At 39.1% G+C, this 20,274-nt stretch overlaps 2 protein-coding genes and 1 long non-coding RNA gene across 3 annotated transcripts; 2 read left to right on the forward strand and 1 right to left on the reverse strand.

Annotated features, from left to right (window-relative positions):
• Positions 1–205: 205 nt before the first annotated feature.
• On the forward strand, positions 206–5,762 carry LOC132197744 (cholinesterase 1-like). Its single transcript, XM_059621261.1, has 10 exons — positions 206–420; positions 762–965; positions 2,392–2,536; positions 2,594–2,973; positions 4,154–4,337; positions 4,396–4,488; positions 4,544–4,647; positions 5,045–5,195; positions 5,258–5,378; positions 5,463–5,762. Exons 1-10 carry the CDS (start codon positions 229–231, stop codon positions 5,698–5,700), a joined length of 1,812 nt encoding a protein of 603 aa, XP_059477244.1. The 5' UTR covers positions 206–228; the 3' UTR covers positions 5,701–5,762.
• Positions 5,763–10,030: 4,268 nt separating this feature from the next.
• LOC132198001 (uncharacterized) lies at positions 10,031–11,513 on the reverse strand. Its single transcript, XR_009441933.1, has 3 exons — positions 11,301–11,513; positions 10,420–10,505; positions 10,031–10,182 (listed from the first exon to the last, which is right to left on the reverse strand). It is a non-coding gene; the product is annotated as an uncharacterized LOC132198001 (long non-coding RNA).
• A 4,102-nt stretch (positions 11,514–15,615) lies between these two features.
• Positions 15,616–20,123, forward strand: LOC132197894 (carboxylesterase 1E-like). Its single transcript, XM_059621492.1, has 9 exons — positions 15,616–15,829; positions 16,142–16,336; positions 17,094–17,238; positions 17,592–17,971; positions 18,309–18,489; positions 18,544–18,636; positions 18,803–18,906; positions 18,963–19,231; positions 19,393–20,123. The coding sequence occupies exons 1-9, from the start codon at positions 15,644–15,646 to the stop codon at positions 19,628–19,630; spliced, it is 1,791 nt and encodes a 596-aa protein (XP_059477475.1). The 5' UTR covers positions 15,616–15,643; the 3' UTR covers positions 19,631–20,123.
• The last annotated feature ends 151 nt before the right edge of the window (positions 20,124–20,274 follow it).

Here is a 20,274-nt window from a genome sequence, read left to right on the forward strand (position 1 = left end):
ATTTATAAACTAAACTTTTTTTTATTGGTTTTTATGAAAATTTTACTTATTCGAATATTTCAGTTTTTCCACATTTTTTGGTCCAATCTATGTTTTGTTTATTTGTGAGGTTAAAAAAATTATTTATAATGTTCTCGCACTTCCCACTTGGGCCGCGCGCGCACCTTGGGAGATAAGCCAAGGGTAAAAGCGCGGGCGGCGCGGCCGAGCTTGCACAGTGTCGTTGCAATGGCCGCTCGTCTGCACGTGCTGATCTTGGTTTTGGCCGCCGCGGCAGCCGCTTCGGCCGCCCAGGTGAACATCCCCGGGCTGGGGTCGGTCGAGGGCACCACCTCAACCACCGCGTGGAGTCAGAGGACCGTGTACGAGTACAGGGGCATCCCCTACGCGAAACCACCCTCAGGCGTCAACAGGTTCAAGGTTCGAACAAACGTCGTAAAAAAACCTACAAGCAATGGATGACATTTTGATTCCTAAGTATTTAGAAAATTTCAATTCAATCTTTTGTGAAGAGACGATTTTGATGCTAAAGTTTTGTGATTTTGCCTGAAATGTAAGGTTTCAATTTTCTCTTTTTGAAATATTCCAAGGGCTTTGTGCTGGGTCACTTCAAACAGATCAAATTTCTTTCAACAATATTTGCGTGTTTTTAAAAATCACCATTTAAATGAAATTAAAAAAAAAAAAAAAATACAATGCAAAAACTGCTTCTGTTCTTAAATTTAATTTGAGGAGAAATGACTAAATAAAAACTGGTTAAGGCTCCTGTGAAAATGGACGCGTGGATCGGCGTTCTGGACGCGACGCAGTTCGGACAGGCGTGTCCGCAGCCGTCGTGGTCGCGGCTGGGGCCGCTCGCCTCCTTCATGACCCCTGACCCCGACGCCCTCTACCAGCAGAGCAGGGCCGCCGCCCTCGCCACAGACCCCGAGGACTGCCTCACCCTCGACGTCTACACCCCAACCGTACGTACACTTAATTTAATTTTTTTTATTTTTAAATAATAAATTTTTAAAGATGTTGAGGTTTTTATCAAAGAAAAAGGACCTTGAGTGGTTTGACAACGAAAGTGATCGATTGCGAGATAAAAACAGATTTCGTACCTTGCAAGATAAAGCATTCCCAGTTTTTGTTCTCCTCAGATTTTGATTGATTTTTTTTATTGTCCTGCAAATTTTATCTTAATATGTTGCATTCCAGATAAGTTTTTTACAGTTTCCTCTTAAAATTCAATTAAGAAGACAAATATTTTTGCATAAAAGCCAACAAAATTTCAACGATTTTTACAAGGTTCGCGCATCAGAACAATTGAAAATTTTTTCGATTGTTGTTTGAGCTCTCTGATTGGGTGCAAGTAAAATTGCACCCAATCAGAGCGCTCGGCAACAATCGAAATTCTCTAATACGCGAACCTTGGATTTTTATAAAACTCTCTTTTTAGCTTAAATTATAGTTGAATGGGATACAATTTTTTGGCCTTATTCTTATATAGAAGTTAAAAACATCCAAGATGAAATTAATGAGGGCGATCCAAAAGGCTAACTTGGCCCAGGCTAAATTAACCTGGCCTGGGCTAATTTGACCCGCCATTCAATTTTGCTGGTAGGCTAAGTTAGCTCTGGGCTAAGTCAAGTTAGCCTGGGCCAGGTTAGGCTTTTGGATCGCCCTCAGTATTATTTTAACTAACAGAATGGAAAATTGTTATATTATTATTGAGGGCGATCCAAAAGCCTAACCTGGCCCAGGCTAACTTGACTTAGCCCCGGGCTAACTTAGCCCACCAGCAAAATTGAATGGCGGGTTAAATTAGCCTGGGCCAGGTTAATTTAGCCTGGGCCAAGTTAGCCTTTTGGATCGCCCTCATTGTTTCTTACAAGTAATGGTATTGAGATGAGACACCCCGATTTTGATGAAAATTGGTGTACAACTTTTACTACCCATTGGTACCCCAGAAAGGCCATTAATTTTTGCCCAATTTCCCTTGTTCAAGTTTTGCCATTTAAACTCCATGTTATTTGAATTACACTGGAGAAATCGAAAGTATGCAAAATATATACACAGAGGACGCTTTTGTTGCCTACATTTCATCGTTTTTGACATGCGTTTGAATGGAAACTACCAACCCCTGTGAAATTGGGCAACTTTTGATAGCCATTCCAGAACACCCAAGGGTAGTGCAAGTTGCATACCAACTTTCATCAAAATCGGGGTGTTTCATCTCAATGCATCTCAATAACCTTACTTGTTAGAATAACAAGTTCAGCAGTCTTAATTTTTTTACTCTCCTATGGAAAAATTTGATTTTGAAACTTTTTTTTGTTTTATAGAGAAAAATGTTTTTTTTGTTTTTAGGAAAAAAATTAAATTTTGAAATTTTTGAATTGCTGATAGACGGAGCCTGGGGCGAAGTTGCCGGTGCTGGTTTACATCCACGGCGGCTTCTGGTTGTGGGGCTCGTCGGCGGTGAACCGACCTGGCTACCTTTTGCAGCACGACCTGATCCTGGTGTCCATCCAGTACCGCCTCGGCCCGCTCGGTTTGACCCTGACTGATTTATTCCTGAATTTGTGTGAATAAAAAAAAATTCTTTTAGGCTTCACGTACTTGGACGACGCGGAGGCGCCGGGCAACGCGGGTCTGATGGACCAGGTGATGGCGCTCGAGTGGGTCAGGGACAACATCGCGGCGTTCGGCGGCGACCCTGCCAAGGTCACCGTGGGCGGCTTCAGCGCCGGCGCGGCCAGCGCCAGTCTGCTCATGCTCAGCCCGGCGGCCGACGGCCTCTTTCACAGGGTGGTCAGCCAGAGTGGCTCGGCCCTCGGCCTCTGGGCCGTCGACGAGACCGTCGGCGTCAAGGACAGCGAGGCCGTGGCCGCCCTCGCGGGCTGCGCGGCCGCCGCCCCGGCCCAGGTGGCCGAGTGTCTCCGCGCCAAGAGCCCCGACGCCCTCATCCTCGCCTACCTCCAGTACGCGGTCAGTTTCCTTTCCATGCTCTTTATACAGAAGTCAACCTACTCAAAGCACTTTTATATTCAAAAGCAATTTTTGCAGTCAATCTCGGTTCAACATATAAATGAAACCATCACTTGTCAACAGGAAATTTATTTAGCTTTCAAAAGAGATCTCAACAATTTTGCTAATTTTCAGCGTCAAAAAGCACAATTTTCTGAATAGTGTTATTAAAATTCGACAATTTTTAATACATTGGTCTCGCTTGTCGCAAAATGAGATTGGAGAAAAAAAATTATAATAAACAACAGCTACGTCAATTTTTCCCACTTTTTTAAGGCTTTTGTTCAAAACCAGACTCAATTTCGCGAAGAAACTTGTGGAACCTTATCAATCATTTTTTATCCAACTTAGATTATGTACATATAATTAAATCAATAAGGGGTACTTGACATATTGAATTTAAATCTACCCTCTTAATCAGGAGGAAGGGTTGAAATAATAATATGATTCAAATTAAATCTTGCTTTTATAAAAAAAAAAATTGGTTCAAAAATCAAATTCCTTCAACGTGCCTGTTCAAGGTGACGAGATATTATTTGATAATTTCTAAAATTTTTCCACTCCCCTTTGTGCCTTTGCATGGTTTATTTCAAAATAGTTCTTATCCATTTCGCAAATTGAGTTGTAAATGTCTTGTGGAAGTATAAAACAATTTAATTTAAAAGTATGTTTATGCGTGATTTGATACAAAGTTTAAACGTTGAAAAGTTTGCTCTGTTCACGTTTTGGTACACTATAGAACATCATATTAAAAGAACACCTTGTTCCAGACTAATTTAATTCGTTTAATCAAATTTTAGGGAGGTTTAAATTAACCTGGGGCCAGCTAAGTTTGGCGCCCTCATTGCTCTCAATAAGTTGAGTTGTTGATTAGCAGGAGAAGAAGAAAATCAATTGTTAAATCTTGAATATTATTCAGATATTCGTGAATTTTGGCGCCAATTAGAACTGTTCATTGATATATTAAATTCGTAACTAGTTAAATAATAATAATTGAATTAAATTGAAAACGATTTACTGAAAAAAAGAAGTGTAACTAAAGAATTGTCTTTAGGAAATTAATACCTGTAGAAGGTGCTTTTTTGAAAGATGATTGATAAAAAAAATACATAAATTACGTAAAGTTAATTACAATTTGAAGGCGGAACAACGAAAGAACGGGCAGATGGGCACCGGTGGCGCGATGCCCGTGATCCAGAACCCCGCGGGCGAGTACCCCAAGGTGCTGGTCGAAAGCCCCAGGGTCACCCTGGCCAACGACACGTACGAGGCGCGGCCGCTGCTCGCCGGCGTCAACAAGCACGAGGGCATCTTCGTGCTCGACTGTGAGTTTTGCAGCAAAACAAAGGGAGCAAAAACGAAATGAAAAGTGGCAAATTGCAGACGCGTACGAGACGTTCCTGGTGCCGAACGGCCTTCTGGAGGACGAGGACTTCCTCAAGAACCAATTCGTCACCGTCATCCTCAACGCCTACCGTCAGTTCTGTGTTAATTCTTATGAATTCCGTTGAAAATGAAAAATTATTCACAGACGTGAAGGAAAACTCGCAGACGTTTGTGGACGCGGTGACGCGGCGCTACTTGAACCAGGCCGACCTTGGTGACTTCACCAAGATGACCGAAGGCCTCGTCGACGTGAGTTTTGCATTTCAATTTAGAAAATTTAAAAAATTTGGCAGGCCGATTCCTTTCAGTGTATACAGATGAACATCTAAAGAAATTTTGAGAATTCTCAAAATTGCCTGCTCAAATTTGGGTACATATTTTAAAACAGATTTTGAAAACTAAAAAAAAACCGCTTCATTTGTTAGAAAATTTCAAATATTATTTATTCCCTAATTTGTTTCATATCATCGATATCATCGCACAATGCAGAAATAGTTAATTTATTAATAAAATCAATGGAAATAAATTGAATAAAGTGATTTAATTTGTAATTATAAAAGGCATTTGAAAACTTTAATTTTGTCTTGTAAATTTAATAAATCAGCAAGAAAGGTATAAATTTATAGTCGAATTTGTGCAATTTCAGATGCTGGGCTCCGAGTTCATCAAGAGCCCCTGGTACCGGCAGGCGGACCTGCTCTCCCTGAGGGGCGTCGACGTGTTTCTGTACGCGTGGGACTTTTACGGCACCTTCTCCCTGCTGCAGACCTCCAACGTGTCCGTCCCCGTCGTCGGAGGTTTGTTTTTTTCAAATGCATAAAAATAAAAACACATTTATAACAAAATTGAAACGAAAAAGGAATCACGCACGGCGACGACACGATCTACTTGTTCCCCAAATCCGAGTTCCAGCTGAGCACCTACGAGACGGACATCGCCAAACGATTCGTCGCCGCCTACACCAACTTCATCATCAACGGGTAAGCAACTTCAAAGCTTAACTTGGTGGTTCAATAATATCGAGTATGGACTTGTGAAAATTAAAAGTGTGTTTGTTTTTGAAGTGATCCGACGCCGAGCGGTGCCGCGTCGAGAGAAGCGCCGGCGCTGCCCAAGTGGGAAACGTTCACGCGCGACGCGAGCAACTTCATGAGTTTCCGTCACGAGGCCACCCTGAAGAAGGACTTCAGGAAAACGTTCACGGTGGCGCGCGACGAGCAGATCCGGGGCGCCGCCGCCGCCACCCTCGCCTCGCCGCTCCTCCTCGCCGCCCTCGCCCTCCTCTACACCCTCCTCCAATAAAACAGTTTTATCGTTGGATCAAATTTATATATATGAATAAATTTTAAAATAAATAAACCATTCTTACAGGAATTTTTTACATCACTTCCACGACACTCAAATATTAAGGGGCTGAAAAGTGAAGAAATCAATAAAGCAACAAGGATATAAAAATAAGTAAAATATTCACTTCATTTATTGCGGTTTTTTTGGTACAAAAAAAATGCAAATCGTTCGTGCCGCGGAAAATTGTCCCATCTCTTTCGGTCGCGACTGGTAAAATTGTCTGAAGTCGACTTGCGAAAATTTCTTTTACTTTTGAAACACTTGTCCACCTTCTAATAAATGCATCACATTAGTCGGAAAAATGTTCACAACTAAATAAAAAGCAATAAGCCAAGTGCCCTGCATAGCACATCCCCTAAAAGTATACTGTTCTGCTATACGCCCAAAAATATTAAAAAATTGCTCTAAATTTTCGAAAAGTGATCCGATTTTGATAAAAATTGATTTCTGACATCTTCTTGATGTGACAAGTCGAATGATGCCTTTCTGAAATGGTTTTAAATTTTTCAAATTTCAAAGGTTGGGAAAATCACCGATTGTAAAAATACGGCTGGAGAAAAAGTTTTGAAATTTTAGGAGCGTCTTGCCAAATAACCAAGCTACATTTAAGCTATCTCAAAATCTGCTCAAAATGTTGTTGAGGGTTGCATACTTACTAGGAAAAATAAAGCTATCTTCAACCTCACTTTTCCGGAAATTTGCTACCCACAGGCAAATAATAGAAAATTTTATCAGCTTTCACAATTGCTATAATTTTTTCCGTTTGCTCCCATAAAAATCAAGATATAGACTAAAACGTTGACCCCCTGTGAAAATGGGAAATTTTCCAGAAAATAGCAAGTATGGAAAAATTTCCTTGTTACGATGTCAAAATCTACCCCTCCAGCAAGTTATAAATGTTTTTCTCAATTAGTTGATTATTTTTCCCACTTTTTGTCCATTTCTATAAATTATGGGGATAAAAACATGGAAAAAACATTTTCCTAGCAGCTTTTTGGGTACAATCGTTCTGTAAGGGCCATGATGTGACCAAATCAGTGGCCTGAAATTAGCTGATTCAAGAAACATTATCAGAAACAGGTAAACAGATGATTTTCTTGCCCAGAGTATTAAAATCTATAAAATAATGTCATTTAATTTATTTTTGGAATAGAATCCGCTTTAAAATGTATAATGACCTTCCAGAGATTTAATGCCCAATCATTTTCTTTCATTATTACATGACTTTACTTGAGGCGTGGTTAATAAAGTGGATTTTACTTCGTCATCTTGTAAAATTTGGGGAATATTCGATCAGACAATTGTACTGTTGGTACAGTCGCGACAGGCAGAGATCGGACAGTTTTCCGCGGCACGAACGTTCCCTTGATCATTCATGGGCAAAATAATTTTCAATGTCTATTAAAAATGATATTCTATTTAAAAACAATTTTAAATTTTAACTTTCACCCTTTCACACATGTAAACAATTTTCGCTTAAGAAAGCATAATTTCAGCTTTTCGCAGTTAATAATTCATGTTTCATCGTCAGCAGGCAATTTTTTGTGTTAAATAAAGGTCCACGTTTTCCGAGAAAAGCGGGACTTTCCGACCATTGATTTCTTTGATCAGCCAGGCGTATTTGCTTAAAATTTGCAATAAAACTGCCAGAGAGTTACTGTAAAATTTGAGAATCCACGAGGAAAGGCTGCCATCGTCTAAATTGCCATGAAAGAAAGACGTGCATTTAAAAAAAATTACCACTGACCGACGCAAAACAAAATTTTTCAGTGACTCGGTGCCATTTTCTTTGATCAGCAAGGCGAGATTGCTTAAAATTTGCAATAAAACTGCCACAGTGTTACTATTATATAATTTGAGAATCGACAAGAAAAGGCCGCCATCGTCTAAACTGCTCAAAGATTTATTAGCTTTATCCATCAGAGATCAGATATACATGTCGTTGCATACTTTGCCCTGATAATTTTGTGCAAATGATATGAAGGACCAATGGGGACGACAAGACACACGTAGGAAAAACTCAAATCATACGTCATCCCAAGAGTTAGAGCTAACTTTAGTCGGCAATTGACCAGTTTTTTGAAAATTATTTAAAGGACTACCGGAACCGTCGTCTCACGTGTCAGAGAGGTAAGCTCTACCTTGAGACATACAGGTATGCCCAATTTTTTACAAATAGTCAACCTTTAATCCTATGTGTGACTTTCGCAGTACCCCAACTTAAAACAGTGAAAAATTTGGCGTTTCATTGCAGTTTTGTATTAAGAAGGCCAGGCTAAGCTTTAAAATGCCTCTAAACGCGGCGTTTGAGCGGCAGTTATTTAGATATTTACATTTTTTAATTTTACGTCTTAACTTGCCTTTAATCCTAGGTGTGACTTTGGCAGTACCCAAACTTAAAAAAGCAGTGAAAAACGTGGCGTTTTATCGCAGTTTTGTTTTAAGAAGGCCAGGCTAAGCTTTAAAATGCCTCTAAACGCGGCGTTTGAGCGGCAGTTATTTAGATATTTACTTTTTTTTAATTTTACGTCTTAACTTGTCTTTAATCCTAGGTGTGACTTTGGCAGTACCCAAACTTTAAAAAGCAGTGAAAAACGAGGCGTTTTATCGCAGTTTTGTTTTAAGAAGGCCAGGCTAAGCTTTAAAATGCCTCTAAACGCGGCGTTTGAGCGGCAGTTATTTAGATATTTACATTTTTTTAATTTTACGTCTTAACTTGCCTTTAATCCTAGGTGTGACTTTGGCTGTACCCAAACTTTAAAAAGCAGTGAAAAACGTGGCGTTTTATCGCAGTTTTGTTTTAAGAAGGCCAGGCTAAGCTTAAAAATGCCTCTAAACGCGGCGTTTGAGCGGCAGTTATTTAGATATTTACTTTTTTTTAATTTTACGTCTTAACTTGTCTTTAATCCTAGGTGTGACTTTGGCAGTACCCAAACTTTAAAAAGCAGTGAAAAACGAGGCGTTTTATCGCAGTTTTGTTTTAAGAAGGCCAGGCTAAGCTTTAAAATGCCTCTAAACGCGGCGTTTGAGCGGCAGTTATTTAGATATTTACATTTTTTTAATTTTACGTCTTAACTTGCCTTTAATCCTAGGTGTGACTTTGGCTGTACCCAAACTTTAAAAAGCAGTGAAAAACGTGGCGTTTTATCGCAGTTTTGTTTTAAGAAGGCCAGGCTAAGCTTTAAAATGCCTTTAAACGCTGCTTTTGAGCGGCTGTTTATTTAGTTTTTCATTTGTTTCAAACCCCACATTATTCACATTTCATTTGTTTCATTGCGTTTATTGTACATTAGATCTTATTTTGAGCGGAGGGCACGTTTTTCTCAATATTTACAACATATTCGTGCTGAAAGAGTGGAAAATTGAAAAGAAATTACCATCATTTTTTTTAAGGATAAAGTTAATTTTTTATTCAGTGTAATTTTTTTCTTAAAAAATTGATGAGAATATTAAGTGTGCCGCTTGACTTAAATATAAAAATAAAAAATAAGAAATTAAAGGTTTTAAAAATTAAACATTGTTAATACAATTTGAGCAGCATGACGGATCGTTTATCCGGTGCGTCGATTGAGAGAATTGCTGCGGTTGCTGCGCGACGATCAGATCATGGGCGCCAACTTCCTCGCCGTCCTCGTCCTCTTCGACACCTTTCTCTAATACAAAGTTTCCACCTTTTTTTACCAAATCAGTGGATCAGTGCAGTTTATTTTAGAGTTTCTCCTGATAAATTTATCCAAAATTGTGTTACAGAGCCTTTAGAGGAATGAAATAAAAAGCCAAAATTAGCATCCGAAAAAATCACGTTTTGGCAGGAACTTGAATTATTTCCGGTGCGTTTTCGACGATCCAGTGCAGGTGGTCGGTGACGTCGGTGAAGAGGATGTGTTGGAAGGGGTCGGTGCCCACCCTGCCTCGAGCCGAGCTGACCACGCCGCGTAAAAAGTGCAGCCCCGAAGTTTGTTCTCTCAGATGAAATCCGCCGCCGAGGCCTCCTGAAAACGCGCTTTCTAAAAAAACAAAAAAATATCATTTTTACCTCCAACAAAAGAAGGGAAACTGACGAGGATTTGGAGGAAACGCGCAAAAGTTTTTGCCGGGTCGCAGGTTGGCGGCGAAAAACAGCTTGGCGCTCTGGAAACACTGCTGGTGCGAAGCCACCGTCAAGTCGACCCTTTGCAGGGACTTGGTCAGGTTGGACGCCGCGAAACCCCAGCCGAAAACCTGCGATAATGCGATCGTGAATTTGAAACAAATATAAAATTATGAGACAACTTTGCCCGTTTCGTTGGCGATCTTGCCGAGGTTGTAGTCCGAGTTCCACAGACAGATCGGCCGCACCGAGTCGCCGATTTGCACCTCCTCCTGCAAAACGATCAATCCAATCGCGTCCTTGAAGTCAGCCCTGCCCGTGTCGTGGTGCACAACCACCTTGGAAACCTGCGATTAATTTTCTTTTATTAGTTCAATTCACCAAAATTATCAATTAATTTGAGTTTTCTTTGACACAACTGTTTTAAATTAAGCACAATTCAGAAAAATATCTAATTGTAAATAAATAAAGTCCCTTATATAAAATGATAAAAAAAATGTTTTTCTTAAATTTTTGTTTGCTTTAATACAAATAAAATATAAAATAAGTCTCGTTCGCTTGTAAAATATGCACTTAATTTGTACCTTAAACGTTTGTTGCGTTTCCTTGTTCTCATTTGACGTCCCAAGCACGACTTGCAGATCTGTTTCGTTGAAAATACAGTACGCCGCTGCAGAAAAAGTTTAAAATATTAATTAATAAATTCCGCTGACTACAGAAAATTACAGTGACTTGAAAATTTGCGCTAAAACTTGGGAAATGTGAAAATTTGTTAATATGGTTGGGTGACCGCCTAGATTTAGCTTTTAGATGGGACTGAAAATGATAGAGTTGCGCAGTTTATTTTTCAACCATGGGGTTTTGAAATGCTCACTGAGAGAAGAATGGGAACTTTATTAATTGGTTAATAACATTTTGAGAACAGATATCCATTGAAACTACGCACAAGCTATTATTTGATTTAAACATTGAAATAATTTGGCCATATATCTGACTAATACTGATTTTGAAAAAGTTGAAACAATTAAAAGAAGAGGGATTTTTTATATGTTATTTGACGCTGATCACCTAGAGGAGAAAGATTTGCTAAATTAAGTTGAACAAAATTTCTCAAAAAAAAAAAAAAAAAAAATTGGCTATGGAAATATAGGCCGCAAAATATGACAAATTCACTAATTTTGTTAGAATTACAATTTTATAATTTAAGAAGACAAAACTAGCTTTGGACATCAGTCAGTGTTAACTTTATCTAGAAATATTAATTCTTTTTACCGCATTTCTTAAAGAGACTTAAAGAGCATTTCATCATCAATCTTTCCGTTGAACTGTGTCTCGGTTTTATGGCGAATAAGCGCAGGAATTAATTTAATTATAATAATTTAATTTATAATAAATAGATCAATAATAATTTCTTTTTTGGAATGTGGGAAAAATTTTCAGTATAGGAAAATCTAGAGTGATTTACCAGTGATGAGGGTCTTGTTGGAAATGAGCGTCGCCGAGCAAAAGTTGGTGACGTTGCCCGAGTCAGTTCGGAGGACGAGATTCGCGTGCCATGGAAATCGGTCCTCGTGACTCGCTTGGCGCCCGCAGTCGGCAAAGCTCTCGCCGAAATCTGCATGCCGAGGTCAAAAGTCACAGTTTTACGAAACAACTTTTGTCTGAAATAAATGGCAAACCGATCCGCTTGGGAAGCTCGGGGGTTTCGGGCATCAACGCCATGTCGACGGACGCAGACACGATTTGCCTGGTGGTCGGCATCAAGTCGATCAACATATCCACGTCTTTGTGGGTAAACGTATAAAAGGCGCGTAAAAAGAAGCGACCTCCGAGCCTAACGAACAAGTAAACCGGAACATGAGGCCGTGCTGCAACCACAAACAAGCAATTTTGCCTTTCAATAGATAATAAATGCACATATCAAAATTTTCCTCGACAGTGACAATATACGTTGCCTCGAATTAAATTTCCGATCAAATGTTTTTATAATAATGGAAGATGTGAATAAAATCTAATTTTCAATAACGAGTTTGAACGTAAATTTACTAAAAAGTAAGTTCAAGACTTACCGTCTGAAACGCATAGAAAGATGCCGCGGGATATAATGACGTGGCGCACGCCTTTCATAATTTGTCTGTAACAATTTTCTGTGGGCAAGAAAAGATCCACCGCCGTCAATCCGGTCTTCTGAAAGTTCTTTTTAAAGGAATAATTATACTTTACATTATCTTGCTCAGGGAAAAAGTCAAAGAGACTGAAAGATGTTTTTCCTGAAAATTTCATCGGAAAACCTCTTTTTTTACTCTATATACTTTTTAATTATTTTACGAAAAACGCCATCTGATTCATTGTCTTGTGTAACGTAAAATTTCACGCTCTACAAAATGGCAATTTCAGAATCCAAATAAACTTCAATTTTGAGGTCAAAGAAAGAGACCTAAAAACTTAATTTGACCGATACGATTTTGCACTCATCAGCAATATGTTGTAAAGGGCAACAAGAGGAATTAAGCCATATCTGGGTTTTTGTCTCACAATTATGGGAAGTTGAGTATTTTCAAATTTTCCAAAATCCAAATTAGATTTTCCTGTAAAATCTCTTAAATTTCGAGATAATGGGATAAAACTTAATATTTTTGAAAGCCTCCTGGTCTTTAATGTCCTAGAATATGGTTGAGATCAGTTGACTCTGCCGAAATTAAATAAATTTTCACCAAATATTATTTTTTAGTTTGCATTGATGAATGAAATGAATTACACTAAAAATAAAACCCACGCGTTTCCTCTCGCCCCGTCAAATTATGGAAAAGGCTAAATACGTACCACGTAATGCGAGTAATAAAAGTGATGCGACTGGTCGTGGCGGTTGTCGCCGTTCCACAGACACGCAGGCTGCAGACCCGGCCCGAAACGCAGCCTGCCCTCGACCGTCCACACAGTGACCTGCTTTTCACCAATCCAAACGAGCTTGGCGTCGACCACCTGGGCTCATTAAGGGAAATTAAAGCAATCAAATGAATAAAATGAGGCTGCTCTTCGACCTTTTGGTGCAGCAACGTCACGCCATAGCTGCAATTGGCCGAGTCGACGCATTTTGCGCCGAAGATTCCGACTTCCTTCTCGCTATTTCTCAATTCGCGGATCTCACCATAGCAATTGTCTGCAGAGAGTCAAAATCAGAGCGTGAATAAATTGGTTGTGTCTTGTTTGCAGCCCTATCTAAGAATGATTGCATCTTTTCAATCGATATTATTGGATGCAAAATAAAAAAAATAAAATAAAAACTAAATAAAAATTAGGGCCGTAGTGAGGCGACCAAGGATTTGTAAATTAGGCAACCAAAGTCAATTGTTGGAGTTTTTTTGCAATTCTTTGGTCGCTTGAACCAGGATTGTTTATTTTGCATCTAGGATTGAAAAGATTCTAATATACAATTGGGCTGCCATGAAAGCATCTTATTGAATTGACATAATTATACCCGTCAAGATGGTTCGCTCCGACAAAACTATGCCTTCGCAGCTGCTGAATTGACTTTCGCCGACGAAAACTCGCCACGGGGGGATCGCAGACTTGTTCTTCACGCCCTCCTCCCACACGCCGCACCCCTCGAAGCTCAAATTTTCTTCGACGAAAGAAAACACTGGAAATAGTTTTTTCAAATTGAAATTGTTTTTGATTTGATGACGATTTCAGCAATTAAAGGAGCTCGAGATAATAAACCACATTTTAATCATTCAAATTTCATTCTCTCTCTTACCAGGTGCAGGAAACACAGTTTTGTTCTCTCCGTCATTCTTGCTCTCATCAGAGTCCAGCCTCTTGAAAATTAATTAAAAATCCAACCTCATTAATTTCACAAACAAGCAAAATAATTTGTACGAAGATAAAATAAAATAAACCCAATCAAAATTAAAAATTTGTGTATTTTTTTTCACTAATTTTTTGATCATTTTTTCTGTTACAATTTTTTTAAACAAAGAACTAGATTTTTTTACGTAGTAATTATAATTGATATTAATTTAGTGTGAATAAAATATGCATTAAATCATTGTTTCAATGATTTTTTTTCTCTGACATCTAAATGTATCCAAAAAAATTTAATTTTACCGAATTTCCAACAAATTCTGAGGTATGAAATAAATGAACTGACTCACAATGGCATGTCCAAAATGAAACGAACTGCAGAGAGTGAGCAGCCAAATCCATCCGATCGTTTTCATCTTCGATCTCATCTGGACACTTACTTGCAATTATAGTTTAATTTTGGATTAATTTTTAATGCGTTCAAAACTCGTTTCTCGCGTCTCAAAAATTTAACGTAACTCAATAAGAAATACAACGCACCATTGAAGACAGAAAGATAATGATTAAATGAATCGCTCCGTCTAAAATATTTGAAAATTTAGATGATTTTATTTGCCAAAGCTGGGAGGCGATTGGTCCGTCGTCGAGTGGCGTGTTCGGTCTGTGAAGCTTTTATTGACCCCAAGCGCGGTCAGCAAACAAGTCCGAAGTACCGAGCGATTGGGAATAAACGAGTTTTAGGCAATATTTTCAATATTCCATGGCCTGTGCTTGAATTCTTTTTCTTGGGTCAGGCCAAGACAAGGTCTTGTCGGCCTGTGCCCTTTTCGTGGCGCAGAAGGCGCCACTCAATTTTGTCTTTTTTTAAATAAAGGAAAAGGTTTTGAAAAGCAACACGCAGAAATTACAATACAAAAAAATAAAGTGAATTTCTGCAAACAATAATTCGATCTCATACTTCTTACAAGATCAATATTGATTTTGATTAACATTTATCCTTATTGAAAAATATCACAGTTTTTCTCGAACAAAGCTGCTTTACGGTGTTTTTCATCGTTCAATTAAAGCGTGATTCCATCAATGATTGAGGCGTCTGGCGCAAATAAAGTCAGTCTCGTTTGCTATCAAACGAAAATTCCTGCCAGTAATTTTACTGCAAATCCTTTGTTTAACTTCTCTGGTAACCAAAAAAGGAGCTTCTTTAAGGGGAAATTCAGGTTTAAAGAAAGTGGCGGGGCATAAATATTAAAGCGCTCTTGAAAATCCCTATAAACCAAAAATCGACGCACGCAAGATTTTTTCTCTCCTGAATTTCTCGAAACGCTTTGCTCTTCATTTTCACCGATCCTTGATTTAAGGATTAATTGTGAAATATAATCAAAGCTCTTTAATATCCAGAAAATAAGCTTTGAGCTGCTTTAACACTTAATTATACGAAACGCAAGCTGAGATTCTTGCTTCGCTCGTATATTTTGCGCCCATTCGTGAATAAAATTGTGAAAATATAATTAAATCATTGCTCGAACCGCCTCCGTATCTACAAAATAAGTTTTAAAATAGTTAAGACAGATGTTATTAAAAATAGAAAATAAAATGGATGCATATCATAATCCACTGCATTTATATTACTAGTTTTTCTTTTCGATACAAAGCACTGTTTTGATAAGATTATAAAAATAATTTCTACCAAGCAACATCTAGAGTAAATTTTGTATCAATGCATTGATATTTATTAATTATTTCAGTTCTAATAAAATTAGTTACTCGATTAATATTTCTGCACTGCACGTTTTTCATTTTCATGTTTGAATTTGTCTTCTTGAAGAATTCTCTAGTTGTTTAATCGTGATCATTGTTTGATGTCAATAAAATTTCCAAAGGAGAGTTTTTATTGCAATTATCAGTGGGTCGTGTTATCTTGAAAGGATTAAGGAGCGCCCTGTTGGCCGGATTAGGTTGAGCAATAAAAGTGGCTGCGGCGACGGCGTCATTGTTGCGCCGACGATGCTGCGGACGAGGTTTTTGCTGATCGGCGCCGTGCTTGCCCTGGCCAGGGCCACCGAGGTGGACGTGCCGGGGCTCGGCAGGCTCAAGGGCACCACCACCCTGACGCAGTGGACGCAGCAGAAGGTCTTCGAGTTCAGGGCCGTGCCCTACGCCGTCGCGCCCAGCGGCGCCAGACGCTTCAAGGTCTGTAATTCATTTTCTGCTCGGATTTGTAATAATTTAATTCCCAATTCTAAAGTGAGAATTTTCAGTTTTCAAATTTATTTTTATCAATCTTTGTTTTTTAAGAAAAACACAGACGTGAAATATCTTACCTGTAAAAATTTAATAACGTCCACTTTTTCAGAATAAATTTAATTATTAATTAACAATTAATTTTCATTAAAATTTGATGTTTTTAATCCTTTTGCATTGAAAAGAACCTTTTCTGTCAAGTTTTTTTTTCTCAAAGTTACTGCCAAAAATGTGAATTAATGACCCTGACGCTTTGATAAGTACCCTGAGAAGTTCTCGGGGTGGTTGGGGACGCGGGACGCGACTTTGTACGGACAGGCGTGTCCGCAGCCGGGCGTGAGCGCCGCCGTCGCCCCCCTGTACGGCCAGTTCCTCAGCCACGACGAAGACACCCTGCCACGAAGGGCCTCCGCCGACCCTGAGGACTGCCTCACCCTCGACGTCTACACCAAGAAGGTACGAACGGCCCAAAGCAGATTAAATCGGATTAAAATCTCTGATAAAAATTCCTAAAAAAAGATAGCGTATATTGCAAGGTTAAATAACAAGTACAATAATTGAGATTATATCCTTAATTTTATGATTGATTAGGTCATTTAAAAAAAATTTTGGAGGTTTTCACACTGATATGAGACATTCAGAATTTAATTTTTTAGATTCCTTTCAAAGCAAAACAAACAAACTAAAATTTATTTATAGCAATCAATAAGAACCAGTTAATTTTTTCATTTTTTGATTTGAATTGAGATAATTTTATTATATTTCGCTGAAAGAAATTTAAATTAGCCTGGTACAAGTTATGCTTGCGATTGTCCTAATAGTTTCTTGAAATTGATACAAACTTTTTGTTCTAAAAATGAGTGCCGTCTTTTAATTATAATTTGATGTATGTTACAAGGCACTCTTCGCTGTTGAAAATAATTGTGTTTTCTTCTTTTTCTCCTAAATTCACTTAAATTAAAATTAATTAAACTGCTCAAATGGTAAAATATGAGATCAAATTATATTTTACAACAATTTCACAGCCATATTGAAGTAATTTTATAATTAAAATTTACAAATTAAATCTTTATAATTGAATTTTAAAAACTACTCATAATATATATTGATCTCGTAAATTTTGTATCGATTTTGAAACGAACTATGCAACCTGCTTGGCAGGGATGTCTCGCGGGTTGCGTCCTTTTGTGAAACCAGTTTATGTTGTTTGCAGATTGGCAGTTCGGAGCTGCGGCCGGTTTTCGTTGCGATCCACGGCGGCTCCTTCCTCTCGGGCATGTCGTCGTCGCTCAAGCCGGGATTCCTGCTCGAGAAGGACATCGTCCTCGTCGTGCCCCAGTACCGCCTTGGCCCTCTAGGTATACAATTTTTTGCTTCTTTTTAAGTAAATCGAATAGTCCATGAAAAAACCCAGAAAAATTCATTTATTGTAATTTTTAACCATCTATTGAGACATATTTATTGTGATTTCCCAAGGTTTTCCTCACTGAAAATAAATTCACTGGACCTTTTCCCATAAGATACATTTTTAAAATAGAGAAATACAAGAAAGTAAGTCAAATTTAAAAATTTCGGTTATCCCAATTCCTTTTATTGCTGTCTTTTTTTGAATTGACATCTACAAATTGAAGTTAATGTAAACAATAATTATCAATTATCATCAAAATCAATTAATTTTTTTTAATCCTGTTGCTTTCTGTGGAAATTTCAGGGTTCCTGAGCTTGGGGACGAGCGAGGCGCCGGGCAACGCGGGTCTGATGGACCTGGTGCTGGCGCTGGAGTGGGTCAGGGACCACGTGGCGGCGTTCGGCGGCGACCCCGGCAAGGTCACCGTGGGCGGCAACAGCGCCGGCGGCGCCAGCACCAGCCTGCTGATGCTGAACGCGCGCGCCGCCCCCCTTTTCCACCGCGTGCTGCCCCAGAGCGGCCCCGCCCTCGCCTTCTGGGCCCTCGACAGGTCGCGCTCCACCAAGCCGGCCTCCGACCTCGCCCTCGAGGCCAACTGCAGCCCCGGCCCCGCCGCCGTCCTCCTCGCCTGCCTCAGGTCCAAGTCGGTCGCCCAAATCACCAACGCCTACATCGCCTATGCGGTCAGATTAAATTAAATTATAATATTAAACTTTTTAAATCTGCAATTGCAATTTTATTAATTATTTTAGTAAATTATTTATATTTCTTTTAAAATTATCTTATAATGTAAGATAATTTACATGCTATTCAAAAAGCCATTTTAAATTAAAATCAATTATAATAAAAATATTCGAATATTCAATGACAAGGAATGCCTTCATCTACAATTTTGCCTTTTATTACTGATTTGTTAAATGATAAAAAAAATTCATAAAATCAGCGATTCGCACAATATAAATATAAAATGATTAAAATCTCACAGAAATTGATTATAATGAATGAAAATTTTGTCTGCAGTTGAAAGTTTACGCGAGCGGCGACCTGGGCATGAAGAACTCGATGCCCGTGATCCAGGAGGTGGGCGTGGGCGAAAGGGTGGTGGACAGGGACCCCGTGGAGGTGTTCAGGGCGGGCGCCTTCAACGCCATGCCCGCCCTCGTCACCGTCGTCAAGCACGAGGGCATCTTTGACCTCGACCGTCAGTCCTTCTTAAATATTCAATTAAATAAAAAAATCACATTAATTTTTGCAGTGATGTACCAGTCTTTCCTGCTGCCCAACGGCCTCCACAACAACGACACCTACCTCAGGGAGGACGTGCTGCTCGACTTCCTCAGGGTCTTGGGTATGCAAATCAATATTTTTACAGAAACGTAAAAATTTGACAATTATTTAAGATTTCTTGAAAAAAATTTTACCCTGAACCCTGATTTTGACATCAATTAAGGAAACTTTATTCAAATTTATCTCAAACGCAAGAGCTAAAGCAGATATTTTTTAATTTTGTGCAGGGGTGGATGACTTCACGGGGGTGTTTTCCGATTCGCTCATGTCCAAGTATATGGACGAGGCCGACGTGGGCAACTTCAGCCGCATGACGCCCTCGCTGATCGACGCAAGTTCCAATTAAAACAATAATTACAAAATTAATTTGATGGAAAAATTGAAAAGGTGACGGGGACGTTGTCGCACAAGGCGCCATCGTTCGCGCAGGCGCACTCGCACGCCTCCAAGGCCAACACGTACCTTTTGACCTTCGACTACCACGGCGAGCACACCCTGCACGACGACACGCCCACCAGCGTGCCCATCCCTGGAGGCATCACGCACTCGGACGAGCTCATCTACCTGTACCCTCGCGAGGGCAGAAAACTCAACGACGAGGACACCAAAATCGCCAAACTCATGGTCCAGATCTTCACCAACTTCATTATCTCAGGGTCAGTTTTTTCAATCAGACAAAATCAGGACATTCTTCTAAGGGAGTATAAATTTATAATAATTTTGGCCTCAAAAAGTTTTCCAACAAACTGCCAAAATACTTCTTTTAAATAACTGAAATTAAGTTCATATTATTCAATGCTTCCTTTTTTTGCTACAGGAATCCTTCGTCGATTCCTCTGGAGGGTGTGCCTGAGTGGCCGCACCTGAGCGGTCTGCAGAGACACGTGCTGAGCGTGAGGAACGGCGGAAAACATGAGCTCTTTGACGACTACAGACGAACCTACACGGCGGCCAAGGACGAAGGTCTCGTCCTGAAAGGCTCTGCCCCCCTCCTCTCCTCCTCCACCCTGACGCTCCTCCTCGCCTTTGCAACTTTGATTCTGCTGAGACGCTGATTTTTTTGCTTGCATTGTAAATCGAGGAGAAGAAAATGAATTTAATAATTGCTTCAAAACTGTAATTCGTGATTCTTCGCGGCCGTTTCGCTATCAATTTTCATTTTATCCCTTGAATTAGTGGTTGCTTTGATCAAACAGAAATTGAAATATTTCCAATTTAACTATAAAGAAACAAGTTCTCAAATTTTATTAATGATACATATCATTAGCAAAATATGAAATTACTAATAATACGATTTTGTTTATAGTGCAATGAATATTGATAATTGAAATAAATAAACAAAAGAAAAAATTCTGAAAGTATAGAACTATAATATTTGTTTAAATTACATATTGCTTGCAAATTAACATGGCACTGACTTCTCTTGACACTTCACGTTTTAGCAACTTTTGTTTGCCGCATAAACGTTACCATTTCCTTTCCATTTTATATTTCATCTTTTTCTTTTTTCTTTTTAATTTTTGATGAATAAAGAATAAATATTTTAAATTTTCTTGACAAATTCAACCGTTCCAACTTTCAGAAAACAAGCTGAATTTTACAAAGCACGCAACCCGCGTGACATCTATGTCCAGCCGGTTGCCTATCTTCAACTATTATCTGTTAAGTGAAATGAAGTGCGGAACAATATGAAATGAAA

Source organism: Neocloeon triangulifer, unplaced genomic scaffold, assembly GCF_031216515.1.
Source record: "Neocloeon triangulifer isolate White Clay Creek 2 clone unplaced genomic scaffold, ASM3121651v1 ptg000012l, whole genome shotgun sequence".
NCBI classification, from domain to species: domain Eukaryota; kingdom Metazoa; phylum Arthropoda; class Insecta; order Ephemeroptera; family Baetidae; genus Neocloeon; species Neocloeon triangulifer.